The 13,705-nt window shown below is 38.0% G+C and overlaps 1 protein-coding gene across 7 annotated transcripts in view; it reads right to left on the reverse strand.

Moving 5' to 3' along the window:
* Positions 1–12,963, reverse strand: part of LOC128687046 (uncharacterized) — a 54,936-nt gene extending 41,973 nt beyond the window's left edge. Inside the window, exons 1-6 of one of the 7 annotated variants that reach the window (XM_070082508.1) lie at positions 12,582–12,675; positions 12,280–12,348; positions 12,041–12,112; positions 10,766–10,887; positions 7,046–7,213; positions 2,093–2,188 (exon numbers count right to left, since the gene is read on the reverse strand). In XM_070082508.1, the coding sequence (XP_069938609.1) occupies positions 2,093–2,188; positions 7,046–7,213; positions 10,766–10,887; positions 12,041–12,112; positions 12,280–12,334 (513 nt within the window). In that variant the 5' untranslated portion in view covers positions 12,335–12,348; positions 12,582–12,675. Of the gene's footprint in view, positions 1–2,092; positions 2,189–7,045; positions 7,214–10,765; positions 10,888–12,040; positions 12,113–12,279 lie in introns of all 7 variants that reach the window. The other 6 variants (XM_070082512.1, XM_070082513.1, XM_070082511.1 and 3 more) reach the window with 6 other exon arrangements.
* Between the last annotated feature and the right edge of the window lie 742 nt (positions 12,964–13,705).

Genomic DNA, 13,705 nt, shown 5'->3' on the forward strand with positions numbered 1-13,705 from the left:
ACTACACAATTCATATATTATAGTGTACGTATATACAAAACTGTAAGGCCTTTTTATATTTCATCACCTACTGTTCAATCAATCTTCTCTTCAGTGCTACACATTAATGCTATTACAAATTTCTTTACACCAATTAACTTGCTTCCGATCCAATATATTTTCAAAAGTTCCCAAAAAGTATTCCAGCCCACACAATTGTAAGATTTTTACAGGCTCATGAATACCAAAATGAAATCTTGTGTCTTCTGCATTGTCACAGAGCAAATGTGATCTCATACCTACCTTCTCTAAAACCTCCTTCCTTTTTAACCACCTTGCATTATATTATCTACATGCCCTCTCATGTGTAAGTTTCATGTTCTTTCTCTGTTATGACCAATTAATTAATTTTCTAGTATCCTTCAAAAACCTACTTTTGTGTTTCATTTGTCCAGTCATCTTATACCATTCTTATTCTTCAAAAGTGTATGCAAAAACTGTAAATCTACAATGTCATTATACACTTCCTGAGTTTTCCCTATTGTCTGACCAATTATGGCTGCTTTTACATCTTCAGATATCTTCCAAGCCAATTTTTTCTTCCACTTCCTTCTACTCCCATACGTGATACTGCACTATCTTTCTCATATCAGCTCTTTGAAAAATGCTTTACCTTTTGTTTCTTCCTATAATAAACACAATTAAAAGCTAATGACACTGGTTAAATATAATATAATTTTAAATTAATCAAACATAACTAATTTAAGGTGGGTCCCATAGTACATCTTTGAAGTGCGCGGGTCAGTCCTGCTGTTCTACGTGATGAGCTCAGCTCTCTCAGATAAGCTTTGAGTGGTAAATTTGGGCCTAGATATGAGAGTCTGGGGCTATGTGGCAAGTGTGCACCATATAAAAAAATCTTGCAACACGTAGTGCATAATGGGGAAAAACTCGGCGACCATGTGTTTGGTTTAGCCCTTTCAGGGTCAGTCTTGTAGTTCTACTGCTTTGAAGCTAGGGTCAGTCCCCTAGTTTTATGCCATGAGCTCAGCTTACTCAGATAAGCTGTGAACAGTAAATTTGGGCCTAGATATGAGGTAATAGGTTTGTGCAATAAGTGTGCACCATATAAAAAAATCCTGCACCAAGCAGTAAATAATAAGAAAAAACTGAAATTGGCTTTTTGGTTTAAAACAGCGACTTTGCGGTGTATTTTTGTATGGTTTTTAAAGAAGCATTCTTGGTTTCTTGGTCTCACTTGATAGAATAGAAGATATATTACAGAAATAGAGATTTTGATTGGTTTTTGAACCGAAAGTAGCTTGAAATTAAGCTCAAAGTAGAGGAAATGTTCAATTTTTGCCAATATTCCAGAGTACACGAATGACATCACTCATTCAATGTGTGTCCAACTGGCCAGTCTAATACGTATTTAGGAATGCACTGACATTATTTATGCAATTATTACAATAATGTAGTCTGCATAACAGTAAATCTCCTATTTTTTGTGTGAATAAAAACTCAAAATGGAAAGCAAGTATAATAAGAGACCTGGGAACATAACTAATGAAGAGAAAATATTTTTTTAATGCCAAGAATGTCTACAATGTTCAACTGGAAATTTCTGAATTTTGTGTGAAACTGGCCAAATTACCAATTTCTGATCACTTTATTGAATAGTCGAAATAGGTAAATGGGTAGTTTCTAGTACTCAATCGATAGAACAGAAGGAATACTAGCGAAATAACTACGAGTTTGACCAACTGGAACAATGGAATTGGCCGAAGTCGTCAAAACCACCAATGGCTCAAAGTGGACAAAAATCACCAATGCATAAATATCACCGAGACTGCTAACTGTGCGAGAGTATAATTCTGTACGATTTCCATCAAATTTCACATGTTTGGTTTCATTATCTTTTGAAAAAGATTTTTCATCATTTCATAAGAAAAAATATTTTTTAAAATTCTTTGACCCTGAAAGCAAGTTTGAAATCAGTGGTCTCGACCCTGAAAGGGTTAAGTGAGTATTCACAGCACAAAAAAAAAAAACCATTAATGATCTCTACAGTAAATAATATATATTACAGGGGTTACAGAAGCTATAGTAAGACCTTGGTGCGCTGTATGTCATCCCCACGGAGAACTAAGCTCACTTCCCGATAGAAGGCTAAATGTCGTCTCTCCATGTGCAGTGGAAGGTCCATAATCTGGAAATAAATTATGTCATAATAATAAAACACACAGATCAACCTATAGCTATTCTTTGACAAAAAATGAAAAGTTATTAAAGGCTAATGATGCAGCACAAACCTTGATTAATTTTGTCTACTGTATTTCTAATATTTCAGTAAAATTCAATATGCTTACATTTTCTACACACAATGTTAACTCTTAAATTGGCACTGATATTTGTTTTACTTATGATACTTAATAATATGTAAAACAATGTAAAAACATAACTGTCTATGAAGGGAAGAGCTTGCAAGTTTAACACTATGTACATTAGTTTCTTATGATAACAGATGTTTTTGAAGGCGTTTTAGTATTTTAAATATAAGGAAATGCATAGCCCAAAATTGCTCCACTTAGAATACACAGTACAATGTTGGAAGCAATGGACAAAAATGGAAAGAAGTCTAATTCCAGATTCTGTCCACAGTGGTAGTGTTTGAGTGTCTTCCGAAGCATCAGACCAAGTCTGACGACTCCAACATTTGTCTAGCGCGACCCAGAGCAACCACATTCAGAACCTGTGTTTTCACTGTTCCCTGAGCTATGCATAGGCCACCTGTGCCAGTTTATTGTTTATACTCACTGACACATACAGTGGTCATTCAGTTCTCAATTTTCCCTGGGTTCAGTGTTTCTGTGTGACTTTATTAACATATTAAATAAAGTGCAATTAACAATGACTTCTAAAGCAAGAGGTGGTGCCAAGAGACTGTGTGGGTCTGTGTTAAATAGAAACTTGAACTAATAAAGGCTGAATCTAGCATCTTAGTGGCACATTTCTCAGCCATCTATAGCTTCCTAGTCTTCTAAATTAGAGGAACTTTACCGCTCCTCTGACTTACAATAAAAGTTATTATGGGTCACCATTATCAATCAAGGCAGTTTACACTTCATCACCCCAAAAAGGAATGCAAAATTACTGCAAATTATACACAGTACTACAAAATTACTATACAATACAGTACTGTATAACATCTTGTAGGAGTGAGGAAGAGCCAGTTGTGAGTGTGGGGGAAGTTCGTGAGGCAGTAGGTAAAATGAAAGGGGGTAAGGCAGCCGGGATTGATAGGATAAAGATAGAAATGTTAAAAGCAGGTGGGAATATAGTTTTGGAGTGGTTGGTGCAATTATTTAGCAAATGTATGGAAGAGGGTAAGGTACCTAGGGATTGGCAGAGAGCATGCATAGTTCCTTTGTATAAAGGCAAAGGGGACAAAAGAGTGCAAAAATTATAGGGGGATAAGTCTGTTGAGTATACCTGGTAAAGTGTATGGTAGAGTTATTATTGAAAGAATTAAGAGTAGGACGGAGAATAGGATAGCAGATGAACAAGGAGGCTTTAGGAAAGGTAGGGGGTGTGTGGACCAGGTGTTTTCAGTGAAACATGTAAGTGAACAGTATTTAGATAAGGCTAAAGAGGTTTTTGTGGCATTTATGGATTTGGAAAAGGCGTATGACAGGGTGGATAGGGGGGCAATGTGGCAGATGTTGCAGGTGTATGGTGTAGGAGGTAGGTTACTGAAAGCAGTGAAGAGTTTTTATGAGGATAGTGAGGCTCAAGTTAGAGTATGTAGGAAAGAGGGAAATTATTTCCCAGTAAAAGTAGGCCTTAGACAAGGATGTGTGATGTCACCGTGGTTGTTTAATATATTTATAGATGGGGCTGTAAGAGAAGTAAATGCGAGGGTCTTTGCAAGAGGCGTGGAGTTAAAAGATAAAGAATCACGCATAAAGTGGGAGTTGTCACAGTTGCTCTTTGCTGATGACACTGTGCTCTTGGGAGATTCTAAAGAGAAGTTGCAGAGATTGGTGGATGAATTTGGTAGGGTGTGCAAAAGAAGAAAATTAAAAGTGAACACAGGAAAGAGTAAGGTTATGAGGATAACAAAAAGATTAGGTGATGAAAGATTGGATATCAAATTGGAGGGAGAGAGTATGGAGGAGGTGAATGTATTCAGATATTTGGGAGTGGACGTGTCAGCGGATGGGTCTATGAAAGATGAGGTGAATCATAGAATTGATGAGGGGAAAAGGGTGAGTGGTGCACTTAGGAGTCTGTGGAGACAAAGAACTTTGTCCATGGAGGCAAAGAGGGGAATGTATGAGAGTATAGTTTTACCAACGCTCTTATATGGGTGTGAAGCATGGGTGATGAATGTTGCAGCGAGGAGAAGGCTGGAGGCAGTGGAGATGTCATGTCTGAGGGCAATGTGTGGTGTGAATATAATGCAGAGAATTCGTAGTTTGGAAGTTAGGAGGAGGTGCAGGATTACCAAAACTGTTGTCCACAGGGCTGAGGAAGGGTTGTTGAGGTGGTTCGGACATGTAGAGAGAATGGAGCGAATCAGAGTGACTTCAAGAGTGTATCAGTCTGTAGTGGAAGGAAGGCAGGGTAGGGGTCGGCCTAGGAAAGGTTGGAGGGAGGGGGTAAAAGAGGTTTTGTATGCGAGGGGCTTGGACTTCCAGCAGGCATGCGTGAGCGTGTTTGATAGGAGTGAATGGAGACAAATGGTTTTAAATACTTGACGTGCTGTTGAAGTGTGAGCAAAGTAACATTTATGAAGGGGTTCAGGGAAACCGGCAGGCCGGACTTGAGTCCTGGAGATGGGAAGTACAGTGCCTGCACTCTGAAGGAGGGGTGTTAATGTTGCAGATTAAACTGTAGTGTAAAGCACCCTTCTGGTAAGACAGTGATGGAGTGAATGATGGTGAAAGTTTTTCTTTTTCGGGCCACCCTGCCTTGGTGGGAATCGGCCAGTGTGATAATAAAATAAAATAAACAGTACTGTACTGTAGTACTGTACTACAGATTACAATATCTGTATTCTTAGTGTCCAGTTGTCTTCTGCATTAGTGGACCAAGTCCACTAGTTCAGAAGACAATCATGAAAAATTCATTTCATAATTTGGAAGTATCGGACAAACTTACAGACTATGATCTTATGTTTACTGTAGATGCTAGTCACTTAATTCTCAGCCATCTACAATTTCATTAGTGGAACTTTACAGCTCCTCAGTCAAAAATTATTCCGAGTCCCGACTACCTATCACAGAACTTTAAACTTCATCTTTCCAACACAAAACGTCAGTAAAATTACTCCCAACTGCTCTAAAATTAGCATACTCTCCCCTACTGTACATGACTATACCACTGTATTTTCAACTTATTCATTTTATTTACAATTTCTCTATCGTAGTGTACTGTTTTACAGATTACAATGTTTGTAGTGTCCAGTAGTCTTCCGAATCAACAGGCCAAGTCCTCCTATTCTGAATTTTGTCTGGTTATATTATGATCATGAAAAATAAATTTTGTAATTCAGAATCTACAGCAACTGACAATGACATACACCCTCTCCCCCGTATTAGTCCGTTAATTAATGGGCTCACTCTATGTTGAACACACAATCCTCACCTGTGTACTAGTACTGTCACAGTTAAGGGGTTAATTCGTACATACATGTGCAATACAATCGTAGATAGGCGATCTTAGCAATGCAAGACAAGCCATGGGGGGATGAAAATCTTCAGCTCAAGATCTTTCACATATTTCTGTACATCATCAGAAGCTATGCAATGTTGCAAGAGTGGCAACAAGTTGAAAGAGGAAAGTTTACTGGTCGGTAGGACCAGCAAACACAACCATCCACAAAACACCACAACCAAACAATTTAACCCAAAACAAATCACACACTGCACTCACAGCCCCTACCCCTTAGCATAAACCCCACCTACACAGCAGCCTGCCATAGTATCCTGCCAGGCCTTTCAATCCTCGCATGAATAAGGTAGCGTAGTGTGACGAGTGGCTAGTGTCACCAAGCTACCTTGCTCTGAGAAAACTTCCTCTCAATCCACCTGTTGCTACTCTTGCAACATTGTATAGCTTCTTACAATGCATGGAGACATGTGAAAGATCTTGAGCTGATGATTTCCATCCCCCATGGCTTATCCTGCATACATACTTTTTTTTTAACACGTCGAATGTCTCCAACTGAGGCAGGGTGACCCACAAAAGAAATATTTTCACTATCATTCAACACTTTCACCATCATTTACACATAATCAGTCTTTTCAGAAGTGCCCAGATATGGCAATTTAGATGTCACTCCAAACAGCTAATTTCCCAAACCCCTCCTTCAAAGTGCAGGCACTGTACTTCCCACCTCAGGACTCAGGTCTGGCTAACCGGTTTCCCTTAAGCCCTTCACAAAATATTACCCTTCTCACACTCCAATCACTCGTCAAGTTCCAAAAACCATTCGTCTCCACTCTTAACACACTCACACATGCCTGCTATATGTCCAAGCCCCTTGCACACAAAAAACTTTTATTCCCTCTCTTCAACCTTTCCTAGGAAGATGCACATTTTTTTTTCAACACAATAGCCGTCTCCCTAGGCAAGGTGACCCAAAGAAAGAAACACTTTCACCGTCATTCACACAATATCATAATATATTCCTCCCAGTTCCACAGACAGTATGAAAATCAAATATTTTGTGCCCACCTTAAGAGTTAAATGCAGCTTCTGCTTTCATATATTAAACACTAAAAAAAAAATTAATATATTTTGTGTCAATTTTCATCACACGACTGTTATACTATGAAGAGTATGCTATGTACAAAATATTTATGAATATTTTTTTTTAATTCAATGTATGTACATTGAATTCCCATCTGAAAGATGCACAAGTACTATACCATATACACGTAAAAAGAAACTGACTTTTAAATTTCTTACATTTTATTTTTAAGGATTCAAGGCTAAATACACATCCTATATATAATTTATGATGCAACTAGTTACACAATTATGAAACATTACACTTTACCTCAGTAGACGTAAAACAGCAATATGCACAATGGAAGTGTATAATAGGGATTTTGTCACCTCCAAGGGCACACCCTGGCAGAGGGCAAGCACCCCCAACTACCACTGTAAAGTGCTCCTTGTGTGTCTCAAATACATGTAACCGGTAATGAGACAAGGCCTCACGAACCTGTGAATGAAGCATAAATGGCCATTATTAGTATGTTCATGAAAGCATGTTTAACCTACAGATTATACAGCTTCTGGTTAAACAGCCAATAGTGAGACAAGGTCTGACAAACTGTAGATAATTAGCAGTGACAAGTTGGTGAGTTAGACACTTGCTTAACACTTGGGTATCATTTTGCAGACCAGTGCCTTCCTCAGTGGAAAACAGAAGATTATTATTACAATCAAGGGGGAAGCGCTAAACCCGGAGGATTATACAGCGCCTGGGGGGGGGGATGTGGAAGGCATTCAGGCTTAATTTGGGGAACTGGAGCACAGATCCAATTCCCTAAATCAAGAGCCCCTCACCAACATCAAGGAACCTTCCTTGAGGGGCAATACAGAAGAATGGTTGAGGATCAGAGGAGTGCGAGGTAATCAGTCCAGGCTGAGGGACTGATTACTTTAAACTCTTTCTGATCTTCAAGCATTCTTGTTTGAAATGGTTCGCAAAACATTACCACAATAATTATACCCAAGTGTTGCACAAGTGTAACTGACAAACTGTGTTGGATAAAGAAATTAAAAGGACACAATGAAAAGTGCTTGACATGCAGAAACTAATTACTGCACTCATTACCACTACCTAATTAGGAATTTCATTGGGTAGCAAGAAATATACATTTACAAGGAAAGAATTATAGTAAAAAGAAAAGAGGGGAGATTAAAGCCAATTACTGACATCTAACATTTTACAATATCTTGCAAATACAAAAGTATCATGGGAAATTAATGCCCTCTCCCCATATCAGAAAACATTACAATATTTCTGCTGCTTCATGGACAAAATATTAAGTGTAAAGGACAGTGCTATACTGTATGTCTCAAATTACTGGTCACTTTTATATTTCCTCTCCTAGTAAACTGGGGTTATCCAGTAAGCTAGCAGGTCTCAGTCTCATGATCAACAGCTCCACTAAGCAAAACCTCTTCTTGGAAAGTCTCATCTTCAATGCAAACTATGATGTTTAAACTAAAACTGACTTAATAATAGCAACTTCACTTTCCTCTATCATATGAATTAAAATATGAACTAAACCTTTATGCCACCACATCCTCAGCACTCCACTCCCAGACAGCATTATGTGACCCATATTAAGTTTAGACTATTTTTTGTGATAAAAATACTCAAATGTTTTTCTTTTTAAATTTAGTAATTTATACAGGAGAAGGGGTTACTAGTCCCTTGTTCCCAGCATTTTAGTCGCCTCTTACAACATGCATGGCTTACGAAAGAAGAATTCTTTTCCACTTCCCTATGGAGGTATCACATATACTACAGTGGTACCTTGACTTGCGAGTTCAATTCATTCACAGTTACTTTTTGCTGATACTGTGCTTATGGGAGATTCTAAAGAAAAATTACAAAGGTTAATGGGTGAGCTTGGGAGGGTGTGTAAAGGTAGAAAGTTGAAAGTGAACATAGAAAAGAGTAAGGTGATGAGGGTATCAAATGATTTAAAGAAAAATTGGATATCAAATTGGGGAGGAGTAGTATGGAAGAAGTGAATGTTTTCAGATATTTGGGAGTTGACGTGTCGGCAGATGGATTTATGAAGGATGAGGTTAATCATAGAATTGATTAGGGAAAAAAGGTGAGTGGTGCATTGAGGTATATGTGGAGACAAAAAATGTTATCTATGGAGGCATAGAAAGGAATGTATGAAAGTATAGTAGTACCAACACTCTTATATGGGTGTGAAGCTTGGGTTGTAAATGCTGCAGCGAGGAGGCAGTTAGAGGCAGTGGAGATGTCCTGTTTAAGGGAAATGTGTGGTGCAAATATTATGCAGAAAATTCGGAGTGTGGAAATTAGGAGAAGGTGTGGAGTTAATAAAAGTATTAGTCAGAGGGCTGAAGAGGGTTTGTTGAGGTGGTTTGGTCATTTAGAGAGAATGGATCAAAGTAGAATGACATGGAGAGTGTATAAATCTATAGGGGAAGGAAGACGGGGTAGGGGTCGTCCTTGAAAAGGTTGGAAGGAAGGAGTAAAGGAGGTTTTGTGGGCGAGGGGCTTGGACTTCCAGCAAGCGTGCGTGAGCGTGATCAATAGGAGTAAATGGAGACGAATGGTATTTGGGACCTGACGAGCTGTTGGAGTGTGAGCAGGGTAATATTTAGTGAAGGGATTCAGGGAAACCGGTTATTTTTATATAGCTAGACTTGAGTCCTGGAAATGGGAAGTACAGTGCCTGCACTCTAAAGGAGGGGTTCAGGATATTGGCAGTTTAGAGGGATATGTTGTGTATCTTTATACGTATATGCTTCTAAACTGTTGTATTCTGTTCATCTCTGCAAAAACAGTGATTATGTGTGAGTGAGGTGAAAGTGTTGAATGATGATGAAAGCATTTTCTCTTTGGGGATTTTCTTTCTTTTTGGATCACACTGCCTCGGTGGGGGAAGGCAGACTTGTTAAAAAAAATAAATAAATGAATTTTCCTCAGTGAAATTAATTGAAATGACATTAATTTGTTCCAGCCCCAAAAAAACCACCCCAATTTTTTTGTTAAGGGTTTTTAAATAATAAAAATGCACTTATAAGTAAGAAATATCATATATTCCACCCACCACCTTCACTACTCCACCCACCACCATCTCTACTACCCCCACCTCCCTCACTACTCCACCTACCACCATATCTTCTCCACCCACCATTATCACTACTTCATCCACCACCCTCAACTCCACCCACCATCATCTCTACTCCACCCACCACCATATTTACTCCACCCACTATTATCACTACCCCATCCACCACCCTCACTACTCCACCCACCACAACCCCAATTCTACCTACCATCATCTCTACTCTACCCACCACCATCTCTACTACACCCACCACCATCTCTACTACACCCACCACCATCTCTACTACACCCACCACCATCTCTACTACACACACCACCATCTCTACTACACACACCACCATCTCTACTACACACACCACCATCTCCACTACGCCCACCACCATCTCCACTACGCACACCACCATCTCCACTACGCCCACCACCATCTCCACTACGCCCACCACCATCTCCACTACGCCCACCACCATCTCCACTACGCCCACCACCATCTCTACTACGCCCACCACTATCACTACTCCACCCACCCTAATTAACATTTCTGGAAAAATCCGAGTGCTGAAATGAAGGTTACCTCTTCCCCGGATTTATACAAGAACCAAACAAGGGACAAGGTGCCTCACTACAATCTGGTATTAGTGTAGGAGTATTATCCTTCTAGTTGTCTTGAAAGAGTATGCGGGATGGGACGAAGTACCTGACGTTCCTCCGAGTACAAAGTTGGATTTGACTTCAGATACGTCGCCACTAATTGGCGGCGTATCTGAAGCTCGCTCGTAACTCAGATTTTGGCTTGCAACTCGAAACAAAAACTCAACTGAGCGATGGCTCGTAACTTGGAAAACTTGTAAGTTGGGGCACTCGTAAGTCAAGGTACCACTGTATATGTATTTTATATGAGAGTGGAGACTTCGACGATAGGCTCACCTGTAGGAAGCTGCCTGCACACCGTCGACATTGAAGCACACCCACACTGGTCAGAGGTTCTCCATTCTCATTATCAATAGTGGCTAATGCAGGAAGGAACTGGCTGCCCAGGATCAAATCTGCTAGGAGATCCACAGACATATTATAATACATAGGTGAGAATGATGTCATTTTAAAAAAAGAAACTAGTAAAAATAAATTGCTACACCAAGGGTGAACTAATCCTTCACGTATAGTATAGCTTACATCTGGTTTCAAGAAAAGCGAGTCTTAAAAATTTTATTTTTGAAATTTCTCAAAGACCTTCATATTCCTTTATATAAACTAGCAACATTATACTGTAATTCTTATTCAAATTATAAGCTTAAACAATTATTTAAATAAAGAAGTGCCACAGAAGTGAAAATTAAATATAATGCAGTATTTATCTTACACCCAACATATATCATAATGTCATAATCTTATCCTTTTGGCATTTCCTTACTGAATATGGGTCACTTTTAATTTTCAAGGTTCAGGACAGTTTAGTAAGAATATAAAAATAGTGTTTATCTAAACAAAATATTTTTTACTTAAAATATACAGCCAAGCAGAATTTTTATATTAAGGAATATAAAGGAAAACTATATACATGTAATAGGATAAATTTATGCCATCAAAACTTAACTATCCATCACCATTTGTGCTGTATATACCTTATTTATAGAAAACTACAAAGGTGTATATTATGTAGCCAAAATCTAAATAAAAATTTGCATACATTACACTAAATCAAAGCTTGTTACAACCTGAAGGATTTATAGTTAAGTACATCACTAAAGCTTGGTTTTAAAACTTGATGAATTTATAATAATGATAATACTTTATTTGTTTGAGAATACATAAGTTTATTTAGGCACAGGTACACTGAGTACAATTATCATACATAAATTACCTTGGATAACCAAAAGTCAGTGACTTGTGTAAATGGATAGATACATAAAGTAATAGGGGCAAAACAATTTCGCTATAGTATTATATCAATTTTATGGTACACATGAATCCTTTGGTTAATAAATTTTTTTCATGAAATTTATAATAAAATTAAATACATAAATTAGCTTAAAATTCATTCATTATAGTTTTTTTCCCCACGTTCTAATTCAGTATTAGTCCAAAACTACTAAAAGTTTAAAATAGACCTAGGTGACAATCCCATATGTTGAAAAATGTATATTTTGGAGGAGAGATAACTTTGCTTTAAGGAGTAAAAAGACATTTTTTTCAAAAAGCAACCTTCAAATGGTGTTGTTCCAAACTCTGTCATTTTGAAGTATAAACGCCCGATGATCCCAGGGCTGCCAACACCTGTAAAGTAAACAAGTATGAAAATACCCTCAATATTATCCACAAACATTAATTTCGTTAAATTGTGACATCACTGTTAACAGTTTATGATATTTTTGTTGATCAATTATATCATAATTAATAAGAAGCTGTGATATTACACTAGTATGAAGACATGTATTGTTTACCAAAACAGCTGCATATCCGAAGTGTTGGTACGACTCCGGCAAAACATGATCTCATTTTGTGTCAACTTCCTAAAATGTTAATGTTAATTATCTTAACAGACTTGTAACCCTCTTAGACCCATTATGTACAAATTGTCGAGAAACATTCGACGGGTAGGGGCGGCAGGAGGCGAGCAAATCACCAATTACAAGAATACAGTGTGTGCATCGGCTCCTCTCTTGCTCTCGGTAAATCAATATGCCTTCTGCGAGCCCCATGAATTTTTCTCAAACTTCACATGAAATTTGGCCTCAAAACCTACCCATAAAGGCCGCCGGGGCCTCATTCTGGGCCCGTGGCCACCGAGGGGCCTTCGCCCGGCCCTAGGGAAGGTGCACTCGCAAACGGGACTCACCTGTCAATGGAAATTCATGGAGAAACAGGCGTTATAGTTTCCATGGTATGAGTTTGGCTGCGCAAGTCCTAATGCGGCCGAGGGGGGACACCTCTGCCCCGCCACCCATGTATCTCCATGCTATTTTTACTCTCTCTTCCAACCCACATCTTTCCTTATTATGTGGCATTATAGGTATAATTACACGTGAGATCCGCGGGGGCAATTGATTACGTTGGGACATCCCATCCCATCGCCCTGTTTTTTGGGAAAAAAATGATTTATAAGGATTGATTCGGGTAGTCAAGGAGGTAAAAATCTTACTTGGTGACCGCGCAAGCCCGCCATTACTGCCATTAATATATAATTTGTGCAACTACCGTAGGTTGAGGGGTCATTGACCACCTATGGGGTATGATTGATATGGCTTAGTAATACACTTCTCTACTGCTATTTGCCCTTTAATTTGTCACTCGGCTGAGATGGATGGTTTATAAATGCATGAGCTATGTGCTGTGATAAGGTCATGGATAGCCTGGTCTGGGGAACAACAGTATTTGATTATTGGGGGACAGAGTCTTCCTCCCTTCACCAATCCATACATATATACATTCATATATACATTCATATATTTATTTATTTTTTTTATTTATTTATTTATTTACAATTTGAGCACACATACAGAGGTACAAAAAATACATACATATATATATATATATATATATATATATATATATATATATATATATATATATATATATATATATATATATATATATATATATATATATATATATATATAATTGGTCAATTATCAAGAACTCATTTAAAATTAAGTGCATTCTAAAATTTTCTTGTACGTTTAAAGATATATTTTTTCATTTAATAATTTTGTATCAAAAGAACCTTAGAAAACTTACCTAACCTTATTATAACAAGCGCAATTTAATTTAGCCTAATCCAACTAAATATAATTTAGGTAAGTTTACAATAATTTAAAAATAAACAAACACAAAGAAGTATTTTTTTCGTTAGGCTGAGAATGATTTTTT

The sequence above is a fragment of the Cherax quadricarinatus genome, chromosome 7, assembly GCF_038502225.1.
Source record: "Cherax quadricarinatus isolate ZL_2023a chromosome 7, ASM3850222v1, whole genome shotgun sequence".
NCBI lineage: Eukaryota > Metazoa > Arthropoda > Malacostraca > Decapoda > Parastacidae > Cherax > Cherax quadricarinatus.